Source organism: Salvelinus sp. IW2-2015, linkage group LG33, assembly GCF_002910315.2.
Source record: "Salvelinus sp. IW2-2015 linkage group LG33, ASM291031v2, whole genome shotgun sequence".
In the NCBI taxonomy this organism is placed as follows: Eukaryota; Metazoa; Chordata; class Actinopteri; order Salmoniformes; family Salmonidae; genus Salvelinus; species Salvelinus sp. IW2-2015.
The window spans coordinates 36,776,757-36,797,767 of NC_036872.1; the positions used below are offsets into that span (position 1 = coordinate 36,776,757).

At 41.7% G+C, this 21,011-nt stretch overlaps 1 protein-coding gene across 1 annotated transcript in view; it reads right to left on the reverse strand.

Annotated features, from left to right (window-relative positions):
- Positions 1 to 20,660, reverse strand: part of LOC111957589 (kinase suppressor of Ras 2) — a 134,954-nt gene extending 114,294 nt beyond the window's left edge. Inside the window, exons 1-3 of the mRNA XM_070436911.1 lie at positions 19,933 to 20,660; positions 8,969 to 9,109; positions 7,101 to 7,251 (exon numbers count right to left, since the gene is read on the reverse strand). Of these exons, the coding sequence (XP_070293012.1) occupies positions 7,101 to 7,251; positions 8,969 to 9,109; positions 19,933 to 20,109 (469 nt within the window). The 5' untranslated portion in view covers positions 20,110 to 20,660. The remainder of the gene's footprint in view (positions 1 to 7,100; positions 7,252 to 8,968; positions 9,110 to 19,932) is intronic.
- Between the last annotated feature and the right edge of the window lie 351 nt (positions 20,661 to 21,011).

Genomic DNA, 21,011 nt, shown 5'->3' on the forward strand with positions numbered 1-21,011 from the left:
TTCTCTTCTCTTCTTGTCCTCTCCTCTTCGTCCTCTCCCTCCTTCTTGGCCTTTCTCCTGCCTCTCCTCTCCTCTCCTCCTCCTCTCCTCTCCTCTCCTCTCCTCTCCTGCTCCTCTCCTTCTCCTCTCCTCTCCTCTCCTCTCCTCTTCCTCGCTTGTCTCCTCCTCTCCTCCTCTTGCTCTTCCTCTACTCCTCTCGTCCTCTCCTCTCCTTCTTGTTCTCTACATCCTCTCTCCTCTCCTCTCTGTCCCCACCTCCTCTCCTCCTCCTCTCCTTCTTGCCTCTCTTCGCCCCCTCTCCTCCTCTCTCTCTGTTTCCTCCTCTCCTCCTCTCTTGTCCTCTCCTCTTCTTGGTCCTCTCCTCTCTTCTCCCCTCCTCCTCTCCTTACTCTCTTCTCCTCCTCTCCTCTCTTGTCCTCTCTCCTCTCTTGCTCCCTTCCCTTCTGGCCCTCCCTCGTCTCTCTCTCGGTCCTCTCCTCCCTCTCGCTGTCTCTATTCTCGTGTCCAGTCCTTCTTCTCTCCTCTCTTGTCTTTCCTCTCCTCCTCTTCGCTCTTCCATTCTATTCTCTTGTCCAGTCCTCTGGGGATGAGGCTGGGGCTGGAGGCTGAGGATGGGGCTGGAGTCTGAGGAGGGTGCTGGAGACTGGGGATGAGGCTGGGGCTGGAGAATGGGGATGAGCCTGGGGATGAGACTGCGTACCAAATGGCAACCTATTCCCTATATAGGGCACTACTTTTGACCAGGGCCTTATGGGCCCTTATCAAAAGAAGTGCACTATAAATGGAATAGGGTGCCATTTGAGACGTGACCTGGGAGACAAAATATGCCTTTCTCTCCCTTTCGCTCTGAGTATGAGAGGCCCTAATAGCAGTCGCGCAGTGTGTGGTGTTCCCGTTACATTCACACCTCTCGCCGGCCACCCGTTTGAAAAGAGTACATTAGAGTATGTGTGTGTGTGTCCAACCCCTTTGCTGACCGTGAGAAGCAGGATGACTGAGGAGAACAGTAACTGTATCTGTATCTGTCTGTACAATACAGAGTTACAACTCTTAGCTATCCATGTTATGCATGACTATATCATTTATAATTGGGCTGAATTGGGCTGGCTTTGGTCTGTTTCATGTACAGCAGTGGATGCTCCTCAGAGGAGGACCATCCTCCTCAGTGAATTTCATTAAAATAAAAATACTGAAACATTAAAAAAGTTATTATTTTCAGATAAAACTACAATAAATATATTAACTTCACCAAATATTTGATTAAAACACACTGTTATGCAATGAAGGTCTACAGTAGCTGGAGGAGAGCTAGCTTCCGTCCTCCTCTGGGTACAGTGACTTCAATACAAAACCTAGGAGGATCGTGGTCCTCACCCCCTTCCATAGACTTACACAGTAATCATGACAACTTCCGGAGGACATCCTCCAACCTATCAGAGCTCTTGCAGCATGAACTGACATGTTGTCCACCAAATCAAAGGATCACAGAATGAATCTAGTACTGAAAGCATAAGCTACAGCTAGCTAGCACTGCAGTGGATAAAACGTGATGAGTAGTTGACTCTTATTTGTTTTCACTTTCTTAGCTAGAGAATGCAGCTAGCTAGTTTAGCCTACTCAAACACCTGGCTCAAAACAGGGACTGATATGTTGTTCACCATCAAAGGATCAAGAATGAATCTAATACTGAAAGCATAAGCTACAGCTAGCTAGCACTGCAGTGGATCAAATGTGGTGAGTAGTTGACTCTTATTTGTTTTCACTTTCTTAGCTAGAGAATGCAGCTAGCTAGTTTAGCCTACTCAAACACCTGGCTCAAACAAGAGGGATGCTATGATAGCTAGCTGCTATTCTATCCAACACTGGAACTCTTCCAAGTCAAGATAAGCTTTTGGTTTTAATAATTTATTGCCACCAGGCCACCCGTGTAACTGCCAAACTGCATGCTGACTAAACTGTACTGCATGATTGTAGCAGATTTACTAACACGTAGTTCTAGTAGGTATGTTGACTATGACGTTAGCTAATATGGTGACAACAATGTAGGTTTGTGTGTAGAGGTTAGCGGTTATGATATGAATGTTTGGCTTGGATTATTTTTTTTGCCTGGTCACAGACAGCTGATATGTTGTGCACTGAGGTCCACAAGCGAAGGGAAAAGGTGAGAAGAGGAGAGCGTGTAGATGCGAGAAGCAATTATACACGGTCAAAGGGACAATGCTGTTTGTATGTGGCTGCTGTGAAATTTTAACTGTGTTTCGCGTTGTGATTAGGGTGTATTCATTTGACCTATTCTGTGAAAAAACATACCTGAATTTGTAGAAATAGAAACTTATGTTTGCAACTGTTGGACTAATTATTACACCCTAGATCAGCTAGATGCAGGCAAGAGTGTGCAAGGCGTATTGAATGTGTATGTCTGTCACTTGATTACTCAAATTTTTCTCTCGACGTGTCTGCACCTATGTTGTTAACTTTAATTCATAGGCTAGATTCTAGCAACCTCCGATGGTATAGGAAAATGTTAGTTATGAGTAGTAGCCTACACCCATTGATTTACATTGAGCTGGCTGAATGGAATATGAATGGCAGTCATCCAATATGCTGTTATACAAATAAAGCCGTGCTCACAAAAAATAAATTTGTCCTCCCTCATCTTAAACGGCACCAAACGCCACTGATGTTACAGGCCTAGCCTATGTGTGTGTGTGTGTGATCTATTAGTTTGGTTGGAACAACTACAACTAGGCAACACACCAAACACCCAACTGGACTCTGTATGGGTGTCCAATCTCCGGGCTGTCTCCGTTGGAGGAAGTTGGAACTCAGCAGCCAATCAGCTACTGGTTAAAATCTAATCAGGCTTAGGAACAGAACACAGGCCAGACCAGTGTGTGTGTGTGTGTGGTGTGTGTGTGTGTGTGTGTGTGTGTGTGTGTGTGTGTGTGTGTGTGTGTGTGTGTGTGTGTGTGTGGTTGGTGTGGTGTGTGTGTGTTGTGTGTGGTGTGTGTGTGTGTGGCGTTTGTTTAGCCAGAGCCTATTCAACACCCACAGGCTGCAATGAACCTGCCTACTGCTCTGAGTAGGGTGCTGTCTTTCAGATGGTACGTTAAACGGGTGTCCTGACTCTCTGTGGTCATTACAGATTCCATGGCACTTGTCGCAAGAGTAGGGGTGTTAACCCCGGTGTCCTGGCTAAATTCCCAACCTGGCCCCATTCCATCATGGCCACCTAATCAACCCTTCATTCCTAATTGGCAAACGGTTGCTGTGCATCACCCAAGTGGGTGCCACAAGTTGGTGGTGGGTGAGTTCCCCCCCCCCCCCTTACTATGTAAAGCACTTTGAGCAGCTCAGTCGGTAGAAAGGAGCTTTATAAATCCATTATTATTAATTTTTTATTTATTTATTATTTTGCCTTTATTTAACCAGGTAGGCCAGTTGAGAACAAGTTCTTCATTATTATTATTATTACTGGAGTTAGCTGTGTGTAGAATCAAAGCAGGGAAGGGAAGTGGTCGTAAGATGAACGTTGGGACTGACGGGACATTATGTTATCTGACAGCAGTTTGGTACATGGACACATTTTCCTAAAGCAACATCTGCTCTCTTTTCATATGGAGAAAAAATATTCCCGGTCTGTGTACTATGACCGTGACGAGGAGAACACTGCACCGACAAATACAACTCTTCTCAACTTGGCTTGATAACATAAAGTATTCCCAGTGACTCATCTAAGAGACACATCTGGTGGGAATGAATGAACGTGTGTGTAGGGGGGTTGACACACACATCAAACCTAGTTTTGTGATGGTCTACTATCCCCTTCTGCTCAGCAAGCAAAACTACAACACTAGACTGTTTAGTTCTGAAAATAAACATGTGGTCTGTGCTGCCCCCTATTGGACAAAATGCCAACGGGCTACATGCTCTGTATGCTGGGAGGGTGCATCTCAATCATCCGCAGCAGCCTCCTTTCCTCATATCCTCCCTTCATCTATACTGATCTGAAAACACTGGACAGGTGAAAGCAAAATGGTGTAATGTCTTGTAATGCCGTGCAATAATTTGGTTTCCATTGTCATCAGTGGAGATGAAGGAAATGAGACAAGGAGACTATTGAGATGCACCCATGCACCCATGGAGAGGAACGAGGGGACTACTGTGAGGATGTCACGCAGTCACAGGTAAAGGGTACTAAAAGTGGCTGTTACAGTATACGAGGGCAGAGAGCTTCATTTGTCCTATAATGGCAAGAGCAATTAATAACTCAATATGGATCATTTAACTCTTAGATATTTCCCTGTTAAAACCTGGTGCTGGAGACCCACGGGGCAGCAGGCAGCCTAGCGGTTAGAGAGGCAAGCCAGCAACTGGAGGGTTGCCAGTTTGAAACCCAGGTCAGACGGGACAAATCTGGCAGGAAGTGAGCTGGCATCCAGAAGGTTGCTGTTATCAAATTCAAGATGCCATTGCCTGTCGTTGTGCCCTTGAGCAAGGCATTTAACCCTCCACAACAGCTTCCTGGGCGCCCAGGGTTGCAGCCAAATCCTGCATGTGTCTTTTGGAGGGGTTGGGTTAAAAGCAGAAGTCAAATTTCAGTTGGAATTTGTGTGCAATTGACCTACAGAAGTGATCTTAAGGTGTGCAGGCTTTCCCACTAACACAGCAGAATAGACTAGCAGAGTCAACAGATTCAATCCCACCAGTCATTGTATCTCCACCCCTTCATTCCTCAATGTGTCATGTCATGAGACAGGCATCCAGGCTATATTGACTTCATACTGTGTTGCTAAATCTGGTCAGCAGATGGCGGCATTCACCAGTTCATGAAAAGTCCTCATGAACTGTATAGATCAGGTGGTGTAAAGTACTTGGGTAAAAATACTTGAAAGTACTACTTAAGTAGCTTTTTTGGGGTATCTCTACTTTACTTTGCTATTAATATTTTACTTCACTACATTCCTAAAGAAAATTATGTACTTTTTACTCCTACATTTTCCCTGACACCCAAAAGTACTTGGACAGGAAAATTGTCTATTTCACACTTATCAAGAGAACATCCTTGGTCATCCCTACTGCCTCTGATCTGGCGGAGTCACTAAACACATGCTTCGTTTTTAAATTATGTCTGGGTTGGAGCAAGCCTCTGGCTATCTGTTAAAAAAATATATATACTAGAAAATGTGGCCATCTGCTTAGCTTAAAATAAATTATATTATATTATAAGGAATTTTAAATTATTTAGACTTGTACTTTTCCTTTTGATAATTAAGTACATTTTAGCAATTACATTTACTTTTGATTCTTAAGTATATTTAAAACCAAATACTTTTAGACTTTTACTCAAGTAGTATTTTACTGGGTGACTCACTTGAGTCATTTTCTATTAAGGTATCTTATTTTTACTCAAGTATGACATTTGGGTACTTTTTCCACCACTGCTCTCCAACCCTGTTCCTGGAGAGTTACCCTTGTGTTGGTTTTCTCTCCAACCCTGTTCCTGGAGTTACCCTTGTGTTGGTTTTCTCTCCAACCCTGTTCCTGGAGAGCTACCCTTGTGTTGGTTTTCTCTCCAACCCTGTTCCTGGAGAGCTACCCTTGTGTTGGTTTTCTCTCCAACCCTGTTCCTGGAGAGTTACCCTTGTGTTGGTTTTCTCTCCAACCCTGTTCCTGGAGAGTTACCCTTNCTCTCCAACCCTGTTCCTGGAGAGTTACCCTTGTGTTGGTTTTCTCTCCAACCCTGTTCCTGGAGAGTTACCCTTGTGTTGGTTTTCTCTCCAACACTGTTCCTGGAGAGCTACCCTCCTGTAACTTAGCTGATTTAGTTTATCAACCAGCTAATTATTAGAATCAAGTGCACAAGATTAGTGTTGGACTTCAAACCTATAGGACGGTAGCTCTCCATGAACAGGGTTGGAGAGCTCAGTAAATATGTTTTGCTTGTAGTGAAACACACTGTGTACAAAACATTAGGAACTTTCCATGACAGACTGACAAAGTGAATTCAGGTGAAAGCTATGATCCATAATTGATGTCAACTTTTTGATTTAACTAGGCAAGTCAGTTAAGAACAAATTATTATTTACAAAGACGGCCTAGGAACAGTGGGTTAACTGCCTGGGGCAGAACGACAGATTTTTACCTTGTCAACTCAGGAATTTGATCTAGCAACCTTTCGGTTACTGGCCCAACACTCTAACCACTAGGCTACCTGCCGGCTACCTGCCATAAATCAGTGTAGATGAAAGGAAGGAGACACATTGAAGAAGGACCTTTAAGCCTTGAAACAATTGAGACATGTATTGTGTATGTGTGCCATTCAGAGGGTGAATGGGCCAGACAAAAGTTTTAAGTGCCTTTGAACTGGGTTTGGTAGTAAGGGCCAGGCGCCCTGATTTGAGTGTGTCAAGAACTGCAATGCTGCTTGGTTTCTCACGCCCAACAGTTTCCCATGTGTATCAACAATGGTCCACCACCCAAAGGACATCCAGCCTTCTTGACACAACTGTGGGAAGCATTGGAGTCAATATGGGCCAGCATCCCTGTGGAACGCTTTCAACACTGTGTAGTCCATCCCCAATGACTTGAGGCTGTTCTGAGGCCAAAGGAGGGTGCAACTCAATATTAGGATGGCTTTATTTTTATGTAAGCTTGCGAGATCGCGATAGTAATACAAGGCTACTGTATAAAGCACTAACTGAAAACTCCCCATGAACTCAGGCAATAACAACCTAGAGGAGTCAGTTACGTCCCAGAGTGCCCTCCCCCTCTCTCCCCTCCCTTCTTCCCTCCCTCTCTCCCTTCCTCAGAGACGGCATGTGTTAGGGGCCCTACCGAGTGGTGCAGCGGTCTAAGGCACTGCGTCGCTGTGCAAGAGGTGTCACTACAGTCCCTGATTCAATTCCAGGCTGTATCACATCCGGCTGTGATTGGGGTCCCATAGGGTGGCGCATGGGTTTGGCCGGGGTAGGCCGTCATTGTAAATAAGAATTTGTTCTTAACACACTTGCCTAGTTAAATGAAAGTTAAATAAATACCTGACTTGTCCCCACTGTCTACCTTTCCTCCCTCTCCCTCCAAGTGTGTAGGGTTCCTACCTGACTTGTGGGCCCTCCTTAGGCAGGTCAGAGAGGCATTGAGCCGGGCACACTCCTCGTCGTTGGCTCCAAACTTCTCCATGGCCTCACACACCTCCTCATCACTCATCTCCAACAGCCCCTCTAGAGTCACCTCGCCTGGACCCATCTCCTACAGAACACACATACAAGTAGCCTGGTCCCAGATCTGTTTGTGCTTCTGCCTACTTCATTGTCATGATGATTCCATCAGGAGTTGGCTAGAGAGCAGAAACAGACTGGCACCCAGGCTAACACACATGCGCCCAAACTAACACACACAGAAATGGAGTTTGATAGCCCTGGACCTGTATTTACCAAGAGTATCAGAGAATGCTGATATAAGATCAGGTATTTTAGATTATACACTGAACTAAAATATAAACACAACATGTAAAGTGTTGGTCCCATGTTTCATGAGCTGAAATAAAAGATCCCAGAAATGTTCCATGTGCACAAAAATCTTATTTCTCTCAAATGTTGTGCACAAATGAGTTTACATCCCTGTCACACAACACAATGCCACATATGTCTCAAGTGTTGAGGGCGCATGCAATTGGCATTCTGACCTCGGCAATGTCCACCAGAGCTGTTGTCAGAGAATTTAATGTTAATTTCTCTACCATAATCCGCCTCCAAAGTAATTTAAGAGAATTTGGCAGTACATCCAGCTGGGCTCACAACTGCAGACCATGTGTATGGCGTCGTGTGGGTAAGCGGTTTGCTGATGTCAACATTGTGAACAGTGTCCCATGGTGGCGGTGGAGTTATGTTATGGGCAGGCATAAGCTACGGACAACGAACACAATTGCATGTTATCGATAACAATTTGAATGCACAGAAATATTGTGACCAGATCCTGAGGCCTATTGTGAGGCCCATTTTTTTTAAGGTATCTGTGACCAACAGATGCATATCTTTATTCGCAGTCATGTGAAATCCATAGATTAGGGCCTAACGAATTGATTTCAATTGACTGATTTCCTCATATGACATGTAAACTGAGTAAAATCTTTGAAATTGTAGCGTTTATATTTTTGTTCGGTATATAAAATAAAAGATCATATGGCCAGGGAAGACAGAAACGTGCTCCCACACTTGTCTTTTCTTACCAGCACTGACTATGCTGATAGCTACTTCTTTTTGTATATATTTTTGTTGTTGCTTACTGTGACTGACTGTGATATGTGGTTGTCTCACCTAGCTACCTTAAGACGAATGCACTAACTGTATGTGACTCTGGATAAGAGTGTCTAAACAGGGTTGGGGTCATAGACATGTTAGTCATTTAGCAGACGCTCTTATCCGTAGCGACTTGAACTTAATGCATTCATCTTAATGAAGCTAGACAACCACATATCAGAGTTGAAGTAAGTAAAACTTTTCATCAATAAAAGTAGCAAAGACAGTGCTAGTAACAACAATGCATGCTAGAGAGACAAGGTAGCACTCGAGAAGGTTCAGGAAGTGATGTGTTTTGGGCAAAGGAAGAAGACTATGTTGGGCTTATAGAAATTGAAAACAATGTTTGTTTATGATGAGGTGTTAGTCCGATCCACCATCCTGACCGCTCTTGTAAGCAGGAAGTACAGATAAAATTCAAATTCCAATCCTCTTCAAAACTTTTCAATTTTCAGAGGAAAATGTGGAATTGGGAGTTCTAATTTCGTTTACTTCCTGAAATGACTGGAATTTAAATGGAATTGACCGCAACACTGCTGCTAAATTACTAAAATGTAAATGTATTGTTTTCCCTTTACTTTTATTATCCCAAATTTTGCAGACCATCGGCTATTTGTAAGAAGGTTTTTCTCACAGTGATTGTGATACCTAGATGCAAATCAAAGTACCTCAGTGACCTCCTTCCTCAGGTTGACTATACGGAACCAGTGTCCCAGACGGGGGAAGTCCTGTAGCTCAGTGGTGTCCTCCTGTAAGGCCACTCTCACCTTACAGGACAGCTGGCGACTGAAGTACTTCACCAGCTTTCCCTGCAGGGGGGGACAGAGGGACATGTGTGAGTTAGAGCTGGAGAAGCACAACCCAAATGTGTTACACAGCTATGGATGCAAGGACTCACCATCTATATATTGAGAGAGCAGTGCTTTTCAAACCTCTCCTCTGGGAACAGACGTTTCACAATTTTGTCCTGAACTAGCACACCTAATTCACCTAGTCAAGTTAGCAATTCACCTTGTCAATTAACATTCTGACTAATTCACCTAGTCAAGTTGACAATTCACCTAGTCAAGTTGACAATTCACCTAGTCAATTCACATTGATTAATTTGCCTAGTCAATTCACAACTTGACTAATTCACCTAGTCTATTCACAACTTGATGAATTCACCTAGTCAAGTTGACAATTCACCTAGTCAATTCACAATGATTAATTTGCCTAGTCAAGTCGACAATTCACCTAGTCAATTCACAACTTGACTAATTCACCTAGTCAAGTTGACAATTCACCTAGTCAAGTTGGCAATTCACCTAGTCAAGTTGACAATTCACCTAGTCAATTCACATTGATTAATTCACCTAGTCAAGTTGGCAATTCACCTAGTTAATTCACAACTTGACTAATTCACCAAGTCAATTCACAACTTGACTAATTCACCAAGTCAATTCACAACTTGACTAATTCACCTAGTCAATTCACAACTTGACTAATTCACCAAGTCAATTCACAACTTGACTAATTCACCTAGTCAAGTTGACAATTCACCTAGTCAAGTTGACAATTCACCTAGTCAAGTTGACAATTCACCTAGTCAAGTTGGCAATTCACCTAGTCAAGTTGACAATTCACCTAGTCAAGTTGACAATTCACCTAGTCAAGTTGACAATTCACCTAGTCAAGTTGYCAATTCACCTAGTCAAGTTGACAATTCACCTAGTCAATTCACATTGATTAATTCACCTAGTCAAGTTGGCAAGTTTAATCAGGTGTGCTAGCTCTGGAATTGATCAAATACATGGAATGGCTGGGAGTCCCGTTTCAAAAAGGCTGCATTAGATCAAACATATTTTGAAGCTATACAATGTTTGTTTACAAAGACTCAAACTACCTACAATAAAAAATGACTTTCAATCTTTGTATTTTAAGGGCTCCAAGCTTAGAATGTTTTCAAAGCTTAGAAAGTTTAGAAAGTTTAGATAACTAAATGCAACAGAGCACTCATCATGACCTCGCAAGCTACTGTGCATAAAGTACACTACCGGTCAAAAGTTTTAGAACACCTTCTCATTCAAGGGTTTTTCTTTATTTTTACTAGTTTCTACATTGTAGAATAATAGTGAAGATATCAAAACTATGAAATAACACATATGGAATCATGTAGTAACCAAACAAGTGTTAAACAAATCAAAATATATTTGAGATTTGAGATTCTTCAAAGCCACCCTTTGCCTTGATGACAGCTTTGCACAGTCTTGGCATTCTCTCAACCAGCTTCACCTGGAATGCTTTTCCAACAGTTTTGAAGGAGTTCCCATATATGCTGAGCACTTGTTGGCTGCTTTTCCTTCACTCTGCGGTCCGACTCATCCAAAACCATCTCAATTTGGTTGAGGTCGGGGGATTTTGGAGGCCAGGTCATCTGATGCAGGACTACATCACTCTCCTTCTTGGTCAAATAGCCCTTACACAGCCTGGAGGTGGGTTGGGTCATTGTCCTGTTAAAAAAACAAATGATAGTCCCACTAAGCGCAAACCAGATGGGATGGAGTATCACTGCAGAATGCTGTGGTAGCCATGCTGTGCCTTGAATTGTAAAAAAAAATGTATTTATTTATTTCACCTTTATTTAAGTTTAAGTTTAAGTTAATTTAAGTTTATTTAAGTTCTCAAATAAATCACCGACAGTGTCACCAGCAAAGCACCCCACACCATCACACCTCCTCCTCCATGCTTAACGGTGGGAACTACACATGCAGAGATCAACCGTTCACCTCATGTGCGTCTCACAAAGACACGGCGGTTGGAACTAAAACGCTCAAAAATCAGACCAAAGGACAGATCTAATGTCCATTGCTCATGTGGCTTGGCCCAAGCAAGTCTAGCTGTGATTTAGACACTGGCTAGCCCAGTTAGCCAACTAGCAACCTCACTAGCAGAAAGTATGAGGTGAAATAAATGCTAGCCAGCTAGTTAGCATAAGCTAATGCCTGCTAGCATAGCTAGCTAGCACCCAGTTAGCTAGCTTGCAACCTCACTAGCAGAAAGTCTGAGGGGAAATACATGCTAGCCAGCTAGTTAGCATAAGCTAATAGAGTTAAAATTGGGGCCACGGTTGGGGTTAGGGTCAGAATAGGGGTTAGGGTTAGGTTAGGGTCAGAATAGGGGTTAGGGTTAGGTTAGGGTAGGAATAGGGGTTAGGGTTAGGTTAGGGTCAGAATAGGCGTTAGGGTCAGAATAGGGGTTAGAGTTAGGTTAGGGTCAGAATAGGGGTTAGGGTTAGGTTAGTGTCAGAATAGGGGTTAGGGGTCAGTTATCCAGCGTTCTAAAGAACGGATGAGAGTTTACAAGAAAATATCTGATTGTGGTGGCTATGGCGAAGAGGCATTTTGTTGTGCCCTGAAAGCTATTGAAAATTGCCAGGCATTAAGGCCTGCCACATGTTTTATTAAATAACTAAAGATCTGTCAACTGTAGCCATGTATTTTCCTTTATAGTGTGTTACCCTAAGCATGGTCATCATCCACCTTTAAAAAAATTCTCTAAACGTATTTGTTGTCAGCAAACAGACATTGATCTTAGGGGGGCGTCTTACCCCATGTTACCCTATATAAAACAATTGGTAGCTGATTAGTATGCTGTTGTATTGCACATTAATTTTACAATCTGCAATGTTTGGATTTCCAACTTTAATTCCTGAACAAGTAATTAAATTATTGCAGCCAGCTAGCAGTCTAAATGGACGCCCTGCGACACCATGTATAGCTTCTTGACTAGCCGGCTCCCACCCGGTTACTGAAGCCTGCACCTAAGAGACTGCTGCCCTATACACACAGACATGGAATCACTGGTCACTTTAATAATGGAACACTAGTCACTTTATTAATAATGTTTACATACTGCTTTACTCATTTTATATGTATATACTGTATTCTATTCTACTGTATTTTGGTCAATGCCACTCCGACATTGCTCGCCCTAATATTTATATATCTCTTAATTCCATTATTTTACTTTTATATGTGTGTATTGTTGTGAATTGATAGATATTACTTCACTGTTGGAGCTAGGAACACAAGCATGTCACTACACCCGCAAACATATCTGCTAAATATGTGTATGTGACCAATAAAATTTGATTTGAAATGTTAGGCTTAAAATGAAGACATAATATGTTTACAAATTAACTAGGGCTTGGGCGATATATCGAATTAATTCCATAAATTCGAATGTGTGTTTTTGCGCCTGTATCGCAGAATCGAGTTTTTTTGTGTTTTTCGTTTTTATGAGCGTTTATATCCACGTTCATGTTGTCTTTTGATCTCGTTCCGTTCGCTCCTTCTGTGCTGTTCACCTTCCCATTTACACCAGAGATCTGGATATAATGACGAGTTCCTCATGTCTCCGCCCTAACAATGGGAATCGTTGTCCCAAAGGCGGGAAGACAGGCGACAATAGGTTCAAAATAAGCGCATAGAAACGCATTGGGTTTATTTTGGACAGATTTTGGCGCGCTTCGCCTCTTTCTCCCAAGCCCCTCCCTCTACCACTCCCAACAACAAAGATGAGAGATCACTTCTTCCTCTCTGACAAACGTTTTCCACTTGCTATTTGCTTATGAGGTTTGGTCCAACAGAATTGGTCATATGGACACCAACACACATTGAGACATTATTTTACTGTAATAGAGGATAAGTTAACATTTCTAACGATACCCTGTATATGTTTGAACTCCTCAAATTTCGAGCAGAGCAGACACTACTAAAACGGTATACCAATGAACATTCATTCTGGAAAATGAATGCTCAGTTTTTACGGTACCCCTGTATCGCCAGCAGCATTGTAGTCAAATAACGATTGTTATACTAGCTATTTAGTCTGTTTAATAAATGTGCAATAAACATGAAACAATTACATAAGGAATCGGCAACTCGTTCTCATTCTGAGAAATATGGTTGGCCACTTGATTTCAACATCTGAACAAAGTGGACAGGCTAACATGCTGAACAAACAGAGACGGACAGAAGGGTGTGTTCATAACAATTAAACTGTTTTGCCTTGTTAACTGAATTCAGAGCTTGTGAAATTATACCTAGATCCAAGTTGGCTAAACGTGATATTAGCTGGCTACTTACTAGCACGTGGGCTTGTGCTAGAGAGGTTGTTTATGAGAATAGTGTTAATTTTTTAAATAATGCCTACTACATTATTAGTGAATGTGCATTATGCATGATTCCGGTTAAATTTGTAACAAAAAAATTGCATTTTTTATATACAGACCTAAAAGCCAGATCAGTGATTATTGCAACAACAAAAAAAGCAGCTACAACTATTTTGATTAAATAATTAAATAATTAGTGGGTCATATGGTTGTGGAACGCATATATTCAGCCTAGGCATAACTTCACGAGTTCTGAATTCATTCAATTATTTGCTGACTGTATTTGACCTTTAATTGTACAACAAAGCTTATTTAGAGAAAACATGTTAAAAACATGTAGATATATACACTACCGTTCAAAAGTTTGGGGTCACTTAGAAATTTCCTTGTTTTTTTTAAGAAAATTACTTTTTTTGTTAAAATAACGTCAAATTGATCAGAAATACAGTGTAGACATTGTTAATGTTGTAAATGACAATTGTAGCTGGAAACGGCTGATTTTTAATGGAATATCTACATAGGTGTACAGAGGCCCATTATCAGCAACCATCACTCCTGTGTTCCAATGGCACGTTGTGTTAGCTAATCCAAGTTTATCATTTTAAAAGGCTAATTGATCATTAGAAAACCCTTTTGCCATTATATTAGCACAGCTGAAAACTGTTGTTCTGATTAAAGAAGCAATAAAACTGGCCTTTAGACTAGTTGAGTATCTGGAGCATCAGCATTTGTGGGTTCGATTACAGGCTCAAAATGGCCTGTAATTGAATGGCCTGTAGTTTATTCTTGTTCTGAGAACTGAAGGCTATTCCATGCGAGAAATTGCCAAGAAACTGAAGATCTCGTACAACGCTGTGTACTACTCCCTTCACAGAACAGAGCAAACTGGCCCTAACCAGAATAGAAAGAGGAGTGGGAGGCCCTGGTCCACAACTGAGCAAGAGGACAAGTACATTAGAGTGTCTAGTTTGAGAAACAGACGCCTCACAAGTCCTCAACTGGCAGCTTCATTAAATAGTACCCGCAAAACACCAGTCTCAACGTCAACAGTGAAGAGGCGACTCCGGGATGCTGGCCAGAACAAGAATAGACTGACGAATTTTAGAAGAAAGTTATTTGTTTCTGGCCATTTTGAGCCTGTAATCGAACCCACAAATGCTGATGCTCCAGATACTAGTCTAAAGAAGGCCAGTTTTATTGCTTCTTTAATCAGAACAACAGTTTTCAAGTGTGCTAACATAATGGCAAAAGGGTTTTCTAATGATCAATTAGCCTTTTAAAATGATAAACTTGGATTAGCTAACACAACGTGCCATTGGAACACAGGAGTGATGGTTGCTGATAATGGGCCTCTGTATGCCTAATATTCCACTAAAAATCAGCCGTTTCCAGCTACAATAGTCATTTACATTAACAATTAACAACAACATTAACATTAACAATGTCTACATAGCCTAGTGGTTAGAGTGTTGGGCCAGTAACTGAAAGGTTGCTAGATTGAATCCCTGAGATGACAAGGTAAGAAATCTGTCGTTCTGCCACTGAACAAGACAGTTAACCTACTGTTCCTAGGCCGTCATTGTAAATAAGAATTTGTTCTTAACTGACTTGCCTTGTTAAATAAAGGTAAAAAAATATGCTGTATTTCTGATAAATTTGGTGTTATTTTAATAGACAAAAAAAAGAAGCTTTTCTTTCGAAAACAAGAAAATCTCTAAGTGACCCCAAACTTTTGAACAGTAGTGTATATATATAGTGAATCGCCCAAAAGTTTACTTTACAGCCTTATTCTAAAATAGATCGTTTTTTTTCTCATTGCTTTGTCATATGAGTGCTCTGGAGCAGGTTTTCATCAAATATCTCTCTGTACTTCGCTCCGTTCATCTTTCCCTCGATCCTGATTAGTCTCCCAGTCCCTGCCGCTGAAAAACATCCCCACAGCATGATGCTGCCACCAACATGGTTCACCGTAGGGATGGTGTCAGGTTTCCTCCAGATGTGACACTTGGCATTTAGGCCAAAGAGTTCAATCTTCGTTTCATCAGACCAGAGAATCTTGTTTCTCATGGTCACAGAGAGCGCGCTGACATGTGCCTTTAACTGAGGAGTGGCTTCCGTCTGGCCACTCTACCATAAAGGCCTGATTGGTGGAGTGCTGCAGAGATAGTTGTCCTTCTGGAAGGTTCTCCCATCTCCACAAAGGAACTCTGGAGCTCTGTCAAAGTGACCATCGGGTTCTTGGTCACCTCCCTGACCAAGGCCCTTCTCTCCCTTTTTGGTACTCTTTCCCCAGATCTGTGCCTTCGACACAATCCTGTCTCTGAGCTCTAAGGACAATTACTTCTACCTCATGTCTTGGTTTTTGCTCTGACATGCACTGTCAACTGTGGGACCTTATATAGACAGGTGTGTGCCTTTACAAATCATGTCGAATCAATTGAATTTACCACAGGTGGACTCCAATCAAGTTGTAGAAACATCTCAAGGACCTGTTTTGGCTTTGACATTATGGGGTATTGTGTGTAGATTGATGAGGATATGTTTAAAAAAATTAAAAAAATTAGAATAAGGCTGTGACCTAACAAAATGTGGAAAAAGGGAAGGGGTCTGAATACTTTCAGAACTCGGACTAGGTCCAATACAGCTCGTTTATTAAAGGGGTGAATGGCAAACAGTGGGTCAGTACAGTACAGTAGCATCTAATGCAACCAGAGAAACAAAGGAAACACTGGTTTGTGTGGAGGTTGTTGTCTTTCCACACTGGTGCTAGTGAGTGTGTTTTTTGAGCCGAAGGTTATGGTTACCATTGGGGTGTGGAGAGCTGATATTTGACCTGCTCCCATGGTAGGGCCAGAAATGTTTTGTCTGCACTAGGGAAAAGGTGTTGGCCATTGTAACTAGGGAAAAGGTGTTGGTCATTGTAACTAGGGAGAAGGTGTTGGTCATTGTAACTAGGGAGAAGGTGTTGGTCATTGTAACTAGGGAGAAGGTGTTGGTCATTGTAACTAGGGAGAAGGTGTTGGTCATTGTAACTAGGGAGAAGGTGTTGGTCATTGTAACTAGGGAGAAGGTGTTGGTCATTGTAACTAGGGAGAAGGTGTTGGTCATTGTAACTAGGGAGAAGGTGTTGGTCATTGTAACTAGGGAGAAGGTGTTGGTCATTGTAACMAGGGAGAAGGTGTTGGTCATRGTAACTAGGGAGAAGGTGTTGGTCATCGTAACTAGGGAAAAGGTGTTGGTCATTGTAACTAGGGAGAAGGTGTTGGTCATAACTCAGATGGGGTGTTTTTAACTTGAAACACATCTCCTATGATGAAAAAGGCATATGAGATACGCTATCCCATGTGATATGGTATAGTCTGAACTCTGACCCTATCCCATGTGATATGGTATAGTCTGAACTCTGACCCTATCCCATGTGATATGGTGTAGTCTGAACTCTGACCCTATCCCATGTGATATGGTGTAGTCTGAACTTTGACCCTATCCCATGTGATATAGTATAGTCCGACCCTATCCCACATGCACCTTGCTTCACAACAGAGAGACACTGCCAAACAAAGCAGAATCACTATTGAAGAGCTTTTTAGTCCAGGACTAGGCTTAATCTGTGCCTGGGAAACTGACCCACAGTTCAATAGATGAGCCATTCATACATTCAGAAACCCCAAAGGGATCAATTAAGTTGTATTGCATTGTAGAGTACTGTATGTTCTGTTTAACAACAGTTAAACTGTCCTTCAACAAGTATTGCACAGTAAGTCAAGACAGCTCTTTTGTGCAAAAAGTGGCAAATCAAAGTGAACCCAAAATTCCTCATATTGAATTTCTCCCTCATAATAACCTGTGATATAAGAACACACTTCTCAATGTCTTGAACTGTACAGGGGGACATTTTACAAACAAAGTCATATATCACAGTTGCAATGTGTCACGCCCTGGCCATTGAGAGGCTTTTACTAGGGTGACTAGGGTGGGCATTCTAGTTTCTTTATTTCTATGTTTTCTATTTCTTTGTGTTTGGCCGGATGTGGTTCTCAATCAGATGCAGCTGTCTATCGTTGTCTCTGATTGAGAACCATACTTAGGTAGCCCTTTTTCCCACCTGTCTTGGTGGGAAGTTATCTTTGTTAGCGGCATTATAGCCGAGTTAAGCTTCACGGTCGTTTCTGTATGTTTATTGTTTTGTTGGCGACATCATTAAAATAAAAGTATGTACGCTCACCACGCTGCACCTTGGTCCTCTTCTTCAGACGCCCGTGACACAATGGTCAGATGCTTTCACATTCGTAAATTGTTGTTTCTATAATATTGCATATGTCTGTGTTAACACAGGACTTTGTTGGAGATGCAACAAGTGCAGCAAGTAAAAAATCATGAATAAACTATGGGGTGCAACAAGTGCATGATTCTACTATAAGTGCAACGTTACCTGCCAATGAAGCCAGAAACCTGACCCGGCCTGGAGAATACAAGTTAAAGGGGCAATCTGCAGTTCAAACAATACCAAAGATGATGCCCCACCACTGTTGTGGTAAAAAGCTAAGGGGTAGGCTGCAGAAATGTACCCACTGTCAAATTCATAGACAAACAAAAGTTTAGATGCAAGGACTGACCATCCATGATATCGTGATATTTGGAGTTAAACAAGTTTCTATTTTGGGTTCTGATGGAATACAACAGTTTAACTAATCTCATGAGGCATTTCTAAATGATATTCTTCAAGAATCAATGGTTATATTTCATTCATTTAAAGGTAAAAAATGGATGTATCTATTGCAGATTGCACCTTTAACTGTATCTAATCTAAAGGCCTTGTCCAACACACTCAATCAATAAATAAAATGTATTAATAACGTTTTTACAGCAACAGCCTGACCCATGCCATGGCTAAAATCTGTGAGAGGCAACTGCTTGACCACGTTTGGCCCTTATGAATACATGATAACAACATGCTAATATAATGCTATTAGAACTACACAGGAAGAAGAGCAACATAATGTAAAATGTTACCAAATATGACTGCCCAATCCTCTAGTACTGTGCCCTCTGCCTCAGAAGGCCCAAACAGTGTGCATGACAGCATGTGCAAACATACAGCAAACCTACCACCTAACTAACATAACAGGGCCATAAGGCCACATGTCAATGGCAGACATGTCTTTTTAGAGTTTGAGTGCAGCCATGTTTTTCCTGACTGAAGATGCTGTACCTGCATGACACAGCAGTTTCCCTGAGTCAAACTATTAGGCGTACATTTCAAAGTGGTGTTTTTGGTTGGTAGCTAGGGAGTGGGGAACGATAAACTGTGTGTGAACACTTGTTAGAACAAATAATTGTAACCTAGCTAGACATGGGGAATCTATTCAGCATGTTCCATTCACCCAAACAGGTAGACTATTAAGTTAACGAGTGGCCATAATGTACTGTAGTCCTAGCTATAGAGCCTAATGTAGTGTATGTTTTCAATCTACTCTCTGAAATTCAATTCAACTCAAGCATCTAGGCCTACTTATCCCTTCAAATTACAAAATATTGTAAAATGGTGTGCCTATATATATAAAGTCCATATGAGAGGCATAGATGTGGATTTTTTTCCTGTGGGAAAACTACATGATTGGGTAAATGAATAAACAAACAGTATATAGAGGCCTGCTATTCCTCCAGCTGTGGCCACTAAAACTTCATTGTACATCTATTACAGGCCTATGTCATCTCATTATGTTGAGCATAATGATGGTGCCCTTTTTTACTCACACATCATCAAGTCCCATCACATTGGACCTCTGTTTACATGTCTTCCGTTTAAAGTCACCTGCCTGTGTAACATACACAGGAATCTCTGGTTTAAACCATTTAGGGCCTAAGTGCACCTGAAATGTACCCAGAGTATGTTTTGATACAAAAAAATAAAAAAACATTACACTGTCTTTGGATAACATCATGTCCATTACATAACGCAATTTATGGAATACCCTGTGGGCCAATTAAATCGGATCTCAATTTCACTAATACACACTTGCATAACAGTTGTTGCAATCTAGCTGATGATATGCAGAGCATATTACTGATGATGATGATGATAATGATGATGAATCGTAAACAGAAAGTGTTTAGGCCTCAACGTTCTCAGGGAGAATTCTGATGGAGAAGAGTTCTAGAGCTGAATAAACCACCTTCTTTCCACCACCTGCAGAATGCGCAAGCCCACAACAGCCTGCTCCCTGCAGCTAGCTTTTTCTTCATTTATTACACTGCATAAAACACATCTAGGCTGTATAACATAAGGGGGGAAAAACAGTATTCCAATGATATAGTCAACCATTTTAACGACATCGAATAATGTACATTGATGTTGATATAGGCTATGATAGACGTGACAACCAACCCAACAGTGATTTTGATCAAAATACATGATTAGCAGCCTCAGCGCAGCCGTAGCCTTTTTCATTCTACGGAATGGGTGCTTTTGCTTACCTCCAGCGTTCGTATTTCTTTCTGTGTCAAGTCGTTAGATGTGGCACATTTGGTCCTCAATCCCTCCAAGCTGGAAATGCTTATGTCTATCATATTTTGCACCAACTCGCACTGCTGCAAGGCTTTTTGCAAACTCAGATGCTGCTCGTCGCTTTTTGTCATATTCTTCTCGTCCATTGCTTGCGAGCAGTGGTCGTTTTTTTATGTGTAACTTCAAAAAACAATATACTCAGAAAATAAAGGTGGAAAAAACTCCATGTAATAAAACGCCAGCAAACGTGGTGGTATATTCTATTATGTACATTGGTTTACAGATGAGATGTGATCTATGTGAAAGGCGACTCCATTGCAATAGTCCTTGTATTTCCTGGTGGTGGTTGTTCATCAAGGTGTTTCTGATTGAACCTGGTACTGATGCTGAGAGCTATATCATCAAACACAATATGCAGATAGCGTAGGCTACCTCCATAACAGAAACAAAAATCAGAACACAACCGATCAAGCCTCAGCTAATAAATCCATTGAGCGTTGTTTATTCATTTCAAATAAAAAACCAACGCATCATAATAACATAAACGGATCCATTAAATTAAAGCATCGTCATATAATCATTTTAAAGGTGATGCTGTGTGGATTGGGTACAGGTACTCCCCGTCTCCCTTGCCAGCAGCTGCATCCCGGGTCGCTCCCACCACCACACCGACATGTTTCCAGTCAATCAAATCTACAGCAAGGGGATCGCATCGCCCACGGAAGCAGCGGGAGGAGAGGCACCACCGCCGAGTGATGCTGCGTGGGGGAGGAGTTATCGCGAGATTATGTGCATCAGTGCAGTGAGAGTGAGTTCACTGTTTGAACTCCGTTATCGATATGCTCCATCATCAGCTCCACATCAGGATTTTAACGTGTTATCAGGACTATTTACATATTTTGTTAAATTACAGCCTTATTCTAAAATGGATTAAGATTAGATCCCCTCACAAATCTACACACAATACCCGATATTGACAAATCAAAAGCATGTTTTATAAATAAAAAACGTAAATATCACATTTACACAAGTATTCAGACCCTTTACT